Raw genomic sequence first — 15,509 nt, forward strand, 5'->3', positions numbered from 1 at the left:
AGAAACACAGAATCATAGAGTGGTGTGGGTTGGAAGGGACCTGAAAAACCATCTTGTTCCAACTGCCTCCCACAATCCCAGGTTGCTCCAAGTCCCATCCAACCTGGCCTTGAACACTTCCAGGGATGGGACAGCCATAATGTAACTCTCTTTATAAAGCTATAGGTAGATAAACCATAATTTTTGAATTTCATGGCACAATAAGATACAAATGGTGTAGATGGCAGTAGCCTGTACAGGAGCAGCTATGCGCTGTGCTCTGTTCCCATCACTGTCCTTCCCTGAGAAGCCGCCATTTCTCAAATCAAAGTGCTGCTGGGTTCAATCCCATCTCTGCTGAATGAATGATCCTGCCTGAAGACTTCTAGATCTGCTATAACTGCCAAAAAATTCAAAACAAGTTCTCTGCATGCAAAAGAGATCAGGCAAAAGAGACCATCCAAAGAGCTGCAGCAGTTATTTTATTTATCAGTATATCTGGAAAAAAAAAACCCAAACACACTTATTTGAATTCCCTTCACTTCTTGAAATCATAGTTCTAGAGATAAATTTTCTTGTGGATACCTATATAAATAATCCTCAAATAGAACAAGCAGAGAAGTTTAGAACTTTCTTAGAAAGCACAAAACACGAGGCCAGGGGGCAGTGGGAGCAGAGGTTTGTGGTTGGCCATCCCTTGCTGACAGTCAAGTGGTCAGTGTAAGGCTGCGGAGTTGTGACCTTTCAGAGTCACATGGATTGCTGCCTCTTCTCCAGGCACTTCTCAATGTCATCCAACACCTGCACTGCTGCTTTTGGAATACGAGTGCCTGGACCAAACACATTCGCAACACCAGCTTCATACAGGAAGTCATAATCCTGTTGGAAAAGAGATTTAAGATTATAGTTAATAGTGAACAGAAAATTGGTAATTGATTATAACTGATGCACGCTCTGTCCTCTATGCTGGCCCTGAGAAAGCAGCAAGTCCCACAGAGAGGCATCACAGCTTCAAGGAAATGGGAAATGGGTGGAAGTTAGAAGGTAGGAAAAAAATACTAAAAATATCCATAGGAAAGGGTTTATTTATTTAGAGTCCGACTAATGGCAATCCTTGGAAAGTACTCAAAAGTCAACTGTATATGAGTCTGACTAATCCAACCTAAATTTGATCTAACTTCTAATTTTGAAAATACTACTTTAAACAAGGGCTTGGAGCAGATGACTGCCAGTGGTCTCTTGCAATCTAGAGTTAATCGAATTTTATGACTGTCCTGAAATTTCAAAAAGACTTGGGAAGCAGTTCTGTATTCCTTCTTTCTTCTACATAGGATATATATTACACCTTTACCAACCACAGGGTAGTAGCATCCCATTGAGAGATACTGGACAGACAGTAGCTCACATTTTTCTCCTAGAAAAATACTGTGAGTTTTGTTTGTTCAGTTTAGCATTCTGTCACTCCTGAATAGTTACTTGACTGCCTAGAAAAGGGAGAGGTGTGGAAAAAGGGAACAACAGGAGATTTATGTGCACAATCAGTTTGGATCACTATAGACAGAGGATGGCTGTAAGGTGATGGAGACAGGCAGATTGTGCATGAGCTAAGGAAAATTTAAAGATGAAAGCACAGATCTGACTGCCAGGGAATTCAACAAACTGCTCAACAGTTTAGGAGAAAGAAGAGGGAATGAGAGGCAATGCCTGCCTGATGATGGGGAAGGTGAGGAGAGGCTGAAAAGCAAGTGAGATGTGCAGCTTAGGGGAGATGGGACCTGCCAGGGGCCTTAGTCACTGGCTGTGGCTATTCCCAGCCATTGCTGGAAGTCAAAAAGTCTCTTAAGACAGAATCCAGCCTGGTGGCCAGCAAGGACTGGTGATGTGAAACAACAGAGCATAAAGAATATCTCCCTGAAGCTCATCTTTTCACAACACAGCTCCACATTCCATCCCACAAACACTCTAAGTTAAACCAGGGCATGGTGTACAGAAAATCAGCTGTGCTTGCCCTGCTGACTGTACAGAGGAGCCTTCAGTACTCTGACATTAGAGAACACAGGAAACAGCTCAGCAGCTCAGACAGAGATAAATCAGTGTCTTAGCTTGATGGAAATGTGTGGAGACCCTGGGGGGGCATTCCCTGGTCTAGGGAGCCACAAGAAGCTTCCCTCAAAAAGCTGTTAGACCTCATTGGCTCCTTCCCCTGTTCCCATGTCTGTTCCCATGTCCCTGAGCCACTCCCCCCCTATTCCCTGATTGGCCCTCACTTTGTACTGCCCAGAGACCATGGTCAGCCCCTAGGGCCCGGCAGAGAGAAAGTGAGACCCTCTGGGTGTGGGTGCTGGGACCTGATCATCTCACCACGGCTCAATAAAACATCTGTGGATATTGTGAAAAGATCCTTTTTGCTTCCTTACCCTGGACTATGCTAGCAGCAATTCAGATGCTGCCCGTACCTGAGGGGGGATGACTCCTCCACACATGACCAGGATGTCGGGCCGGCCCAGGGCGTTGAGCTCCTTGATGAGTTCAGGCACCAGGGTTTTGTGTCCCGCGGCGAGCGTGCTCACCCCGACACAGTGCACGTCTGCGTCCACGGCCTGCTGTGCCACTTCCCGCGGGGTCTGTGTGCGACAGGGGAGGGACGGGGCATGGGACATGGTCATGGGCATGAGCACGCCCCCAGGGAGAAGGGATGCAAAGGGAATGAATGCTCTGGGTGCTGTTCAGTCCTACCTGGAAGAGGGGCCCTATGTCCACGTCGAAGCCGATGTCGGCGAACCCAGTAGCGATGACTTTGGCCCCTCTGTCGTGGCCATCCTGGCCCATCTTGGCAACGAGGATACGAGGCCTGCGGCCCTCACGGTCCATGAACTTGTCAACTCTGGTGGGAAACACACATTCTGTCAGTGCAAGTCACTGAGAATTGTTGGACGTATTTCCACACATTAAAAAAACACTTGCTGCAAGCGTAGCGTAATTTCATCAAATAAAAAGATCATCTAAGTCATGGTTTGGCTGTGCAGCCTGCACACTATGTTAATATTCATGTTATGTTATGTTATTATTAACTCACTTCTTGTACTTAGCAGCCTCAAAAATAAAATATTCTTTATTTTAAAAAATCTTCCCTTATTCTTTTGCTTTCTAACAGGTAGAATACTCAATTCTCTGAGGGTTTAACAAGATGAATTACAACTCACCAAAACACATTTTTTACTTTTTAAGAATAATTATGACCTATTATTTCAAAAGTACTTGCACAGAGATGGGTCCTGGACATCACATTATGCATTATCATTGGGTAAAAATCTGTCCATGGAAGGATTACTGTATCTCCTATTTGTACCACTGCCTCTCTTTTTTTGGATATTGGCAGTTCATATTTGTGTTGTATTGATGTTACTGTGTAATCACAGCCTCAGATATTAACCTGCTCATTATTGAAGTACCACCAGGATCTGTCTGTGGTTACAGGCTGGACTCACTGATCTTAAAAGTCTTTTCCAACCTAAATGATTCCATGATTCTATGTGAGAAAGGGAGCTACATCTTGATTTTCAAGGGGTTAGTTCAGTTCTCTTTCACATAAAAGCATAATTAAAAATAGGTAAATTTAAATAGTTAAAATAAAAGAACAATGGTGACATTTCCTAGCACAACTAATTTCAAGTCAGTCTAATCATCACCACTGCAAAGCCATCAGTAATTCCTTTTCAGGAGAGCCTGAGCTCTGAAATGGGTAAACCCCAACACAGCAGGGACTGATTTGTGCTGCATCATCTCCCACAGCAGCAATTCAGGCTCTGTACCCCTGAGGGCAGCAATAAAGGCAGAAGCTGAGAAAAGACCCAAAAGGCAACTGTTTTCACACATAACATCATCTTGGGATGCCTTCTCCATTGGGGTATGAGTAATACCCAAAGACTGGAGGCTGTATGTGGATATTCAGACAGATTTCAGCAAGTTTTAGCAACAGTAAGAGTGAAATTTCATGAACAATTTATAAGTAGATCAAAACAAGGTTTGTAGTATGTACTGCTGGAAATATTTTAAAGATTACTATTACACAGCCTTTAAAAGAAACAACTCAATGTACAGGGATTTCAGGCAATGTTTCTCAGCTCCTTAATCCTGTGTCTTAGGCTATTTGAACAAAACCCTCAAATCATAACTTCACCTCAGTGAATTCTGTTTGCAAGCAAATACAATTTCAATTAAATTAAATTTTGACTTTGTCTTATTGTACTTAATCCTTCTACTTTCCTGCTTACGAGAGTGCTTTTGCAGGTCCAGGGATTCCCCAGGGATGTCACCCAGGTTTGGGAAATGCTTTCTTAGGGCACAGTCAGTAGCACATGTACCTCCTGGATTAAATGTGAGGCTGTTACATGTTTGGCTGCCTGGGAAGAGTTCTCACCTCTTGATGGCATGAAGGATTTCATCACTCTCCCCAAACTCCTGGCGATAAGCCCCGCTCACCATGCGGTCGCTGGCTTTGTGCTCCCCAAACACCTTCTTCATGGCATCTGTTATCTCCCCCACAGTGCACCTGAGACAGACAAAAACCATTCCTGTTATCAGCAGGCTGAAATGAAAACAGGACACAGACATTGCTGGCACTGGCCCAGCCATTTGCCTTGCTGCTGGACAAATTTACTTACACTGGTTTCCCTTTCAGTGCAGCAACTCTGAAAATCCAGCTCACCCCACTGCCACCCACTGACAGAACATGCAAAGGCATTTTTAAGAAAATATTTAGTGCTTCTGTGAGAATTGATTTACAACTGGCAAGGCAATGGGGAATGGCAAAATTATTCAGAAAATTAAATCAGATTTTTGAATGGAGATTTTTTTGGGGGGGGTAACTCAGACTGAAAGATCCTGCATTTGAACTTTTGCTAAAATACAAAATATAAATCGAGAGGGGACAAAAAAGGGAAGAACACACAGAAGAGACTGAAACCTAACATTTTAACATCTATTTGCCTTTCCCTTGATGCTTTTATTTTAGTGTTTATTCTTCTCCTCTACTCCTGACACAGCTCCTTTACTGACTAGATGCAGAAGAATCTGGGAAATTTATTTATGTGTAAGTTACAAGTTTTGTTTGCTACTGTTTACTGCTTGTGAAGGGTGAATATATTAAGTTTGAAACCTTTTCCCATGTTGCCCCCAACAGGAAGGCTCCCTGTACATGTTCCCAAGAGCTCACAATCTTCCTTCAAACACTCTGTATCAGATGCCATGACAGTTTCTTTCTGTGGTCACATCCCATATATAATTTTGGGGCAGAATTAAGTTCTGTGTTTGGAACTTAGAAAGTGAATCTTCAGTCTATTCATGGTTTTACAATTAACAAAAATGAGGTCACCAAGGAGAAAACTAGGAGTTAACTGGTTAATTTTGCTACAGAAGATATGAATCCCTTGTAAATCCAACACTGCCCTCCTGTGACCTCCCCAGTTCAAAGACAAATGTAGACATACTGCTGGAGATTCCTGACAGGCTGTGGTTAAATGCATTTAAAATACAGTTATTAAGTATTCTAGGAATGGGAATGAGAGAATTGGAGACATGACAGTAAAACAGAGCGGCACCCCAATAAGGAGGGAATTTTGTTTGCTCATATTTGGGCCATTTAGTTAATTAAGGAACAGACAGACAGGATTTATTCTAGAGACTGACGCTGACCTTGAAACAGGAAAGAAAACAGCCTCAAAAGCACCTTGGCTGAAAAAAGGAACTGTTCCACTGGACTCTAAGGATGCCTCACACTGCTCAAGAACATTTCTTACAACTTTGCCTGACTAAGCAAACTGATTTCTCCTTCAGCCAAAAAATGTTTTCACACCAATCTGTGGTGCAAGGCGAGAGGAAGCACCAGAGCATGATAAGACTGTGAATAGCCATTTTCACATCTCAGACGCTTCTTAAACTCCTTCACCCATGAAAGAGCTGAGTGACAGAAAAACTCAATTATGTCCTGGAACTGGCAAGAATGAGTTGTAAACAGCAGAATGTGTACAAACAGCCTCATTTCATATCAGATTCTTTATATCTTTAGTGTTTCTTGTGAGAAATCAAAGCATTGCCTTAAGAAGTTGTAATATAGTAATAGTGTGTCTTACAATGTGAAACTGCAGCCATTATTTACTTCCACCTCTAAAGAAAAACCCCAAAACTCCAATCTTGCTGACACCATGCCCAAGAAAAGTTAAAAGGTGAAAATGAACCATCAAATTTTAAATAAGAATTGGCTGTTCAACCCCACCCCCAGTACCTGGCACGTGCTGCTTCCACTGCCAGAGCAAGTAAGTTGCCTTCCCCAGTGGCAGCACATTGTGTGAGAGCAGCCAGGGACTGCTGGGCTGCTGCTTGGTCTCTGCTGGCTTTCACCTAAAGTGCAGGAGAGAGACATTCAGTTCAAAGAAACCACAAAGTGAAATGGGGAGTCAAGTGTGGAAGACTAATTTCCAGTGTTTTATTCTGGATGTGGAATTGTCAGTATCCACTTCCTATTTCAATGAGATCAGAAGTCAAAAGGCAGCTCAGACCTTAAAATGTGTACAAGTCTGTAACATAACCCTAAACCAATTTTAACTATGTTTTCATTGATTATGAAAGTGGATGTTGATTTCTGGTTCTGTAACCCTCAGCAGCACTTGACAAGAAGCACCCAACAGTGAGTGACTAAGCAATGTCACAGGCTTTTAGAGCAAAACATTGCATAGATGGTTTCTATCTTATTTTCAGAACATGTAAAGCTCTCAATTTTTAAAGATTGGACATACAGATATATATTCCAGTTTCTCCACTAATGACCAGAGCGGACTCTCAGAAACTGGAATGTAAACTTCTGGCAAGCTGCCTTTACTCAGTCTCTGCCTGCAATTACAATAAGATTCACTTTTAAGAAGATTGTTCTCACCTTGTTGATTTTCTCAATCTGCTTGGCACGGACTACAGAGTTATCAATGGCCAGAACTTCCACTGCCTCCTCTTTCTCTAGCTGGTGCTTGTTCACTCCAACAATTACTTCAGACCCTATTTCCAGTGGAAACACCAGAAACTCAGAACACATTTGCAAACTACTGTGAAAAGACACAATGTTAACAGGACAAGAAGATTTTGAGCATTATTATGCATAGCTTTGCTTATATAACCACATAAATTTCAAATATGTAAAATCTGCTCTTATAGAATGGATTTAAATCTGTATTTTCCAGATTTTATGATGAAAGATTAAATGCATAATTATTCAACTCAGTGAATACTGCAGCAGAAAAAAAATGAAATAGAATAATATTTATCTTGCAAACTGATTTAGTAATGAGTCTCTAAAATAAATTGGGTATTTTTCTCTTTTTAAGCTTACATAATGTATCTGACAGAACTACGTAGAAGTGCTGGTCTCCTGCTCTGCATTTACTTTTCTGATTTAACAGATAAGAAAGTGAAGTTCCTACCTAAACTACTCCATGTGCATAAAAGTTAATTTATCATGTGGGAAAATTATATTTTAGGTTTGAATCATTATGGACTTATCAGATATTTTTATTTGCAGTGCCTGATAACATTAATACATTCTTTGAAGCAACATTAAGTAATTTACCTTATGAGAGAAAACACAGAACTTTACTGATTATTCTTTATTGGTCATAATTAAGACCTGCTTCAAATTTATCCCCCATACAAAGAAGTCCATATAACTTCTTTCATGTTTGACTTATCTCTAGTTTCTGTCCCTGGATTACTACTGGAATGCAGATTACAAGAAGTAGAATAGAGTTTTAAGCACACATGTATAAATAGCTCCACAAATACTGATTCTGTGAGTACATACACATATGTACAGCAAACAAGGAGCTGTATCATCCTCTGCTATGATCTGACCATTCAGGAAAAACGGGCAGCTCTCCAGAAAACCCAGGAATTTGGCCAGCTACGGTGAGTATCGCCATCTGGTGGCATTCTGCTTTTAAACACAGGAATCACAGCTTAAAGCTCCTATCAGAAATCAAGCCATTCACTATTGAAGGCTCCAAACACTCTTTTAAAATGCTGTTTCTACTGCTTTGTCTAATCTAATCTTGAACATGTCAAGCGAGATTTTTCATACTGGTACTGTATTTTGTACACTCTGTCTCTTTCCAGAGCATTCACTGACATAAAACCATCACCATTTGTTCTAGCACTCACAGTCTGCTACTCCTAAATGGAGAAATAAAAAACCACAATAGCCATGTGTGTAAAAAACCTTTATACTGAAGTATTCTATTGGCAATTTTCCCATCTTTCATTCCCCTGCTCTTACCAGAGTCAATCCTGGCTTGTCTCCGGGCTGCACATTCTTCAATACGAAGTTTGGGGATCCCCTCAGCAACAGCTTTGGCCATTCCACCCATTTCTTCTATCTCCTCAATAAGCTGAGAAATGAAGAGGACTGAGACAGTGAGTAGTAGCAAGGTATAAAAATTGAGCTTTGTACCTGTGCTACCACCCACATTTTAATTAAACCTTTTTTATACAGTTTTGTGCTCTAAACTGTATTTTGCAGAGTTTATTCACAAAGACATTACTGAAGCAGAAGTGTAAAATAATTCCTTGATTAGAAGTTACCAATTTATCAAACAAAGAAGACATTAGAAGTCTTTCCCTTAGAAAGACATTTCTCAAAACTCCTATCCCTAAAAGACAGACATTTCTCAAAACTCCTATCCCTACAATTTTCCTAGAGAAGGTTTTGCAAACTGACCTTTAAAGCAGCTTCATAGACTTCGTTGGTGAGGCACTCCATGAGGTAAGATCCCCCCCAGGGATCTGCCACTTTGGGAATCCCTGATTCCTCCTGGATTATGATCTGTGTGTTGCGGGCAATGCGAGCACTCTTCACTGTGGGCAGCCCCAAGGCTTCATCGTAGGAGTTGGTGTGCAGAGACTGCGTCCCCCCGAACACCGCGGCCATGGCTTCGATGGTGGTGCGGATGACGTTGTTGAAGGGATCCTGCAAGGAAAAGGGGAGCTCTGAAGCTCAGTGGTTCTGCCACGGGGCTGAGGCAGGTTAGTCATTATTGCAAAGAAACAAATGCAGAATTCCCCACTGAAATACTGTAATCAGAACAAAAGCTGAAAAAAACCCAAATCAAACTGATTTATCACTTGTCGATATCTTAACAAAGAGATTAATCCATAAAGAAAGCCAAAATGATCACTGTGGCAGTAAACTGCTCACAGTAACAAATCAAAGCCTAATTTATATTTCAAAGAACTTAGTGAACCCAAATCAGAGAGGATGGAACAGTAGGCCTGATGTCTTCCATCCTCCAAATCCAGAATTCTTGGAGCAGTGAACAGTACACATGTCAGACAAATTACTAGTCAAGATGTGTTTTGGAACTAAATGTGCTTAAATATTTTTATTGATAACAGCATCACATAAGGTAATTATAGAAAACTGTGATTTGGATAGGTAAGAATGTAAAACATAATTTATGAGTAGATACCTATCTAAAGGCATGTTAAGTATATATGCCCTCTGAAACCTACAAGGAGAAAATACTGCACACTGAGAAGCTATACTAAGATAAACCACTATGTTTAGGCAAAGAGTTATGATCTAGCCAGAAATATATTTACACTGGATACTGCAAGACAATTGAATAATATTTTGAATAATATCGTTTTTGCACTCCCACAATACTTTTAATTGGAGGACCCACAAAGGTCACTGTTCAGAAAATTCCATTATTTTAGTTTTACTGTGTTGTTGTAATGTAGATAAACACTACATTTACTTAAAAAAAAACAAACAAAAAAAACCGAGGCACAGAAGTCAATACTTACAATCACAACCTAAAAATAACTCCAATTACATGACTTTGACTGAGCAGCAGGCCTTGGGATCATAGCTGGAACCCAGCTCTGACCTCACTTGGGAAACTGTATGCACTCCAATGATTTATCTTCTTGCTGCAAGGTAAATCAGCAGGAGCAGAGAGTGCACCCAGTTTCAAAGGATCAGATGAACTGTAACCATTACTTCTCTCTTCAGCGCTGAGTGTCAGGGGTGTGAAAGACTCCTCTGGCTGCTCAAGCCAGTGATACTGAGAAAAAAAAAGTGCCTCTACCTGCTGACTGCACTGCATTTTGGAAGGATAACTCACAGGACAAATCCTAAGAGAGCTTCATCCTCTGAGTCCTGAATTGACATAAAGGTATCCAGTGCTAGTGTGTGCATTTGTCAGAGTGAGAGGACAGCTGCTGCACCTTTGTGAGTAACACCAGCAGCCCCCTTTAAGACACACACCACAAGAACAACCTTTAAATAAGGAGGTTGATGAGAATCCAATTTCTCACCTGCTCAGTGAGTGACCAGCCCGACGTCTGACAATGAGCTCTCAGCAGAAGAGATTTGGAATTCTTGGGCTTAAACATTTTCTCAATCAAGTCAGCCCACAGCCGCCTCCCAGCTCTCATCTTTGCTATTTCCATATAGAAGTTCATGCCAATTCCCCAGAAGAAAGAGAGCCTGTAATAGGAGAACATGAACAGAATATAACATTGAATCATTCAGATAACTCTGGATCAGTAATGGAGAAGCCTGACAGCAAGGTCTCTGATCAATGTACTTTCACAAATGATGGGAATATTCCTACTTGCTTATATGTGTAAAAATACTGAATTTGATATTAAACTCTATAGAGGTTTTACCAAAAGTGAGTTTTATACTAGCATATTTCTTGAGCTCACCTAGGTGCAAATTCATCAATAGTGAGGCCAGCTTTAAGGCCAGTTCTGCAGTACTCCAAGCCATCTGCTATGGTATAAGCTAATTCCAGGATGGCGTCAGCTCCTGCCTCTTGCATGTGGTACCCACTGATGGAAATGGAATTAAATTTTGGCATATACTGAAAAAAAAAAGGTACAACAGGATATAACAGCAGAAGAGAGGATCAAATACTTGTTCTATCACATTAACACAGAATCACAGAATGGTTTGAGCTGCAAGGGAGTTAAAGGGCATCTGGTTTCAACACCCCCTGCCATGGGCAGGGAAACTTTCCACGATCCCAGGTTGTTCCAAGCCCCATCCAACCTGGCCTTGGACACTTCAGGGATGGGGCAGCCAAAGCTTCTCTGGGCAACCTGTGCCAGGGCCTTACCACCCTCAGAGGGAAGAAAGTTGTCACTATTGGTGTAAAAGTTTGCTCTCCATCTATTTTATAAACCCCCCTTAGGTACTGAAAGGCTGCAATGAGGTTTTCCTGGAGCCTTCTCCAGGCTGAACACCCCCAGCTTTCTCAGCCTGTCTCCAGCCCATTCTCTGACTTCCTTGTTGACTGCAAATACAACCCATCTCTACAAAGATGTGTTTGAGTCGTGGTGCTTGAAATTTGAAGTTTGACTCAAACTTCAAATTTATATTTTAAATTATGTTGGATCTTAACTTTTACTGGGCCTTTCCGCAACCATATTACTCTTCTCTGTGACATGTCTTCCCATCTTTTCTTTGTTCTCCAAAGTGCCTCATAAACACTTACCCTAATAATAGAAGTTATACATTTAAACAATGAATACCTTTGAGGTGTACTGGAAGATGTCAGCAATGATCCTCATGGATGGTTCTGGGGGGAAAATGTAGGTATTTCTGACCATGAACTCCTTCAGGATGTCATTTTGGATCGTCCCTGTCAGCTTGGCCTGAGGCACTCCCTGCTCTTCCCCAGTCACAATGAATGTAGCCAGCACAGGAATGACTGCCCCATTCATTGTCATAGAAACTGACATTTTCTCCAAAGGAATTCCATCAAAAAGGATTTTGGTGTCTTCCACTGTGTCGATGGCAACTCCAGCCATTCCAACGTCTCCTCGAACTCGGGGATTGTCTGAATCATAACCACGGTGGGTGGCTAAATCAAAAGCAACTGATAATCCCTGCTGGCCAGCTACATGAAAAACAAAGGAAAACAACCCAAAAAACAACAAAGAGGGATAGTTAGAGCTGTTGAACAGACGTGTATTAGGATGGGATTTAAATTTATTAACTCTATTTTACCTGATTCAGGCTTGAATGGCAAGCTAAATTTTGAGGTTAAACATTGTTCCCTCCCCAAACCCATCCAAGGCTTAGTAGTCTTAAACTTTAAATGAAGAAGTTTTTAACTGAGAAAAAAAGCCAAAAAGGCAGTCCTTACTGTGCTTTAAAAATTGCTAAATAACAGCTCACCCACAAGTTATAAATGCACCTAGATAGGCAGCATAAGAGCTTATACACATAACTCAGCTTGGCTTAGCTGGGAACAGAAGTGTCATAAACTCTGTCATGCTACCTTCTCTTTATCACAAACTAAACACCACAGACTGTTCCCTGGCTCTACTGACACATGTTGTTATTTGCAAAGCTGCAGTAAGAGAAAATTATTCATGTAAAGCAGGGAACAGGACAGCCAGAGCTCTTGTTGCCACAACCTGAAAGCAGAACCAAAACTCTGCTGTCCCCAGGTATTCCCCCTCTGACCGGTGACTGGGCTGTGCTACCAGCTAACCAAGGTTACCACTTGTGCTCCAGCTCCATGATCTCAGCTGCTTGAACCCTGGGATGGATGCAAATTATGTCTATGTGTTAAGGTGAAATAACCAAAACCAGCATTTAACACATTCATTCTCCACAGCAAAATGAAACAAAGGCACTTCCACAAATGATTCAATTTCCCAGTAATAAAGAAAGACAGTGCCACTGGGAAGACCTTATCAGAAATCCAAACTCACAGTGCAGAATAATCACATTTGCCATGTAACTGACTGAATTCATGTCCCCCATTGCTTCACAAGGCAGTGCTGTTTCCCAGACCAGCTGCCCCACCTTTGATGTTGTCCTTGTAGAACTTGTTGCTCTCCTCCACTGTACTGAACCCAGCGTACTGACGGATGGTCCACGGCCTGTACGTGTACATGGTGGGGTAGGGCCCTCGAGTGTAAGGCTTCATCCCTGGCAGCTCCTCAGGGAAGTCCTCCGTGTCCCTTTTGGAGTATAAAGGCTTGATGTCGATCCCCTCTGGGGTGTGCCAAATTAAATCCTTTGGGTTCTTGCCTTTCAGCTGTTTCTGAGCCAGGGCAGCCCACTCGGGGTGCAGGGGCTGCCTGTGCAGGGCACGCCGGGCCAGGAGCGCGCAGCGGCGCGGCCGCAGCCGCAGGACGGCGTCCCCGGCCCTCAGCATGGCTCTGCTCGCGGGGTGGGGCAAGCTGGACAAAACAAAAACATGCATTTTGCATTATCATATGCACCTAACAGCAGATGTGAGGATGGAGAGGTCATGCAGTTTGCTAAATCCAAAACAATCCCTCAGGAGAAAAGTGAAATGTGTTATTCATGCACTGATTTGACAGACAGTCCTTCCTCTTGCCTTTCAACCAGGAAGAGAAAAATCCTACATTCAGGAAAAATCCTACATTTTCCTGTAAGGAAAACATTCCCTCAATTTATCTACATCCACATCTGAGATGTGTAACTTATTTCAGTCGCTCAGCATCACCATCATTAATCAGTCACTGAAAAGCCAGTGTGAGGCATGAAGATGGCATGGTCAGTTATCCTCTCACCTTCACATCTCTCTCATCTAGGAATTCCTTCATGTCAAAGAGTGATGCTTTTCCAGGGATGGGGCAGCTACAGCTTCTCTGGGCAACCTGTGCCAGTGTCTCACCAGCCTCACAGAATTGCTTCCCAGTATCCAACATCAAGGAGGCACTCTGCAGAAGTGAGCTGTCAGAAAATTGCTGATATAATCATACACTTTGGAAAAGATGGCTTGGGCTGGATGGAAACTAGAGATAGGTTGAAAAAGAAAGGAGAAAAAAATGTAATATATGAGAACATAGGGACAATACAAGCTGCAGAGCTTGTCCCACCGTGCACGAGACTGATGGGGACTGATGTGAACAATTCCCTGTGAGGGTGGTGAGGCACAGGGAAGTTGTGGGTGCTCAATCCCTGGAAGTGTCTAAGACCAGGCTGGATGGGGCTTGGAGCAACCTGGGATAGTGGAAGGTGTCCCTGGCCATGGCATGGGTTAGAATGAGATGATCTTTCAGGTCCTTTCCAACTCAAACCAGTCTGTGAGTTCTGTGAGTTCAGTAACTCCTAAAAGCTGTAAGCACCTTTGCTTCTGCTCTCCATACCCTATCCTTGCACTTACAAAAACAAAACCTTTACAGCTTAGCTCCAAGGTTCAGTCACTTCCTCACTCTCTCATCTCTTTCACAACTCCCAAGAAATACAAACTTCCCTGACACCTTTATGAGAAACCCTTTACAAGATACAGGAAAGCACCTGTATCACTGCAGCAACACCCTCCAAACATTTGCTTTAATAATATATAGCTAAACGTGGTATGCCTATAACCTGAGGGGCACAGAGGAGCTCCTGAGGAGCACTCACGCCCTGCAGGGATGTGATGCTGCAGCCAGGATAGAAGGCAACTTGTGCCCACACCCCTGCATGGGTCACAGGATGGGTCAAGTTGGAAGGGATCACAGTGGCTTATCTGATCCAACCTCCCTGCTGAAGAAGGGTCATCCCAGAGCACAGGATTGTCTCCAGACAGTTCTGGAATATCCCCAGTGAGGGAGACTGCACACCCTCTCTGGGCAATCTGTTCAGTGCTCGGTCACTGCACAGGGAAGTTCTGCTTCCTGTCCAGGTGGAACTTGCTGGGATCAGTCCCTGCCCGTTCCTCTGGTGCCATTGCTGGGCCCTGGAGCAGAGCCTGGGCCCTGCTCTGACCCTCCCTGCACACAGGGACACCCAGGGATGAGGCCCCCTCTCAGCTGTGTCTCCTCTCCAGGCTGAACAGCCCCAGCTCCCTCAGCCCTTCCTCATCAGGGAGATGCTCCAGTCCCTCCATCATCTTTGCCACCCAAACACTGGACCCACTCCAGGAGCTCCATGTCTCTCTTGTCCTGAGGAGCCCAGAACTGGACACAGCACCCCAGATGTGCCTCCCAGGGCTGAGCAGAGGGGCAGGATCATCTTCCTGCTGGCATGCCGAGATTATTCCTGCCCTGGAGCTGGACGCTGCATTTACCCTTGTTCAGTTTCAGATAATTCCTCTCAGCCCATCTCCCATACCCGCCCTGTCACCCCCTCTCCACACCTCGCTCTCCTCAGCACCCACAGCCGGACAGGAACGCTCCGCTCTCCGCCCCGGGACAGCGCCCGCCGCCACCGCCCGCCCCCAACACGCCCCTCGGGCAGCCAATGGGGACGGAGGGCCGGGCCGGGAGCTGGGACAGGGGATAAGGACAGGGACAGGGGCAGGGCTCAGGGCTCCGGGCGTGGACGGGGCCATGGAAAGGGGTCGGGATCATGATCAGGGACGGGGTTCCCCCGTTACCTGCCACCGGCCCCTCCGTGGGGCTGCACTGGGAATGTAAGGCTTGGGGTGACATCAGTCGGGAGGAGTGGAAAGGTTTTTGTGGAGACGTTGTCCATTATGCTATTCGGCAGCACCAGGGAGCGGGCATTTGGG

At 43.6% G+C, this 15,509-nt stretch overlaps 1 protein-coding gene across 2 annotated transcripts; it reads right to left on the reverse strand.

Annotated features, from left to right (window-relative positions):
• Positions 1-440: 440 nt before the first annotated feature.
• Positions 441-15,387, reverse strand: MMUT (methylmalonyl-CoA mutase). 2 transcript variants are annotated; one of them, XM_005424938.2, is made up of 13 exons: positions 15,375-15,387; positions 12,845-13,224; positions 11,560-11,927; positions 10,732-10,889; positions 10,339-10,510; positions 8,738-8,986; positions 8,297-8,408; positions 6,911-7,026; positions 6,263-6,378; positions 4,400-4,531; positions 2,716-2,863; positions 2,436-2,603; positions 504-858 (listed from the first exon to the last, which is right to left on the reverse strand). In XM_005424938.2, the coding sequence occupies exons 2-13, from the start codon at positions 13,197-13,199 to the stop codon at positions 730-732; spliced, it is 2,223 nt and encodes a 740-aa protein (XP_005424995.1). In that variant the 5' UTR covers positions 13,200-13,224; positions 15,375-15,387; the 3' UTR covers positions 504-729. The 2 variants fall into 2 exon arrangements, with proteins under 2 accessions (XP_030916126.1, XP_005424995.1); XM_031060266.1 differs by lacking the exon at positions 15,375-15,387 and having other exon boundaries at positions 441-858; positions 12,845-13,199.
• Positions 15,388-15,509: the final 122 nt, after the last annotated feature.

Source organism: Geospiza fortis, unplaced genomic scaffold (genome assembly GCF_000277835.1).
Source record: "Geospiza fortis unplaced genomic scaffold, GeoFor_1.0 scaffold106, whole genome shotgun sequence".
Taxonomy (NCBI): Eukaryota; Metazoa; Chordata; class Aves; order Passeriformes; family Thraupidae; genus Geospiza; species Geospiza fortis.

Coding starts and splice junctions, on each gene's coding strand:
- MMUT (XM_031060266.1), bottom strand. CDS start 13,199: ATGCTGAGGGCCGGGGACGCCGTCCTGCGGCTGCGGCCGCGCCGCTGC. Junction 8,987..10,338: donor GCTGGTCACTCACTGAGCAG/GTGAGAAATTGG, acceptor TTTTCCTTGCAG/GATCCCTTCAACAACGTCAT. Junction 2,864..4,399: donor ATCCTTCATGCCATCAAGAG/GTGAGAACTCTT, acceptor GTTTCCCACCAG/AGTTGACAAGTTCATGGACC.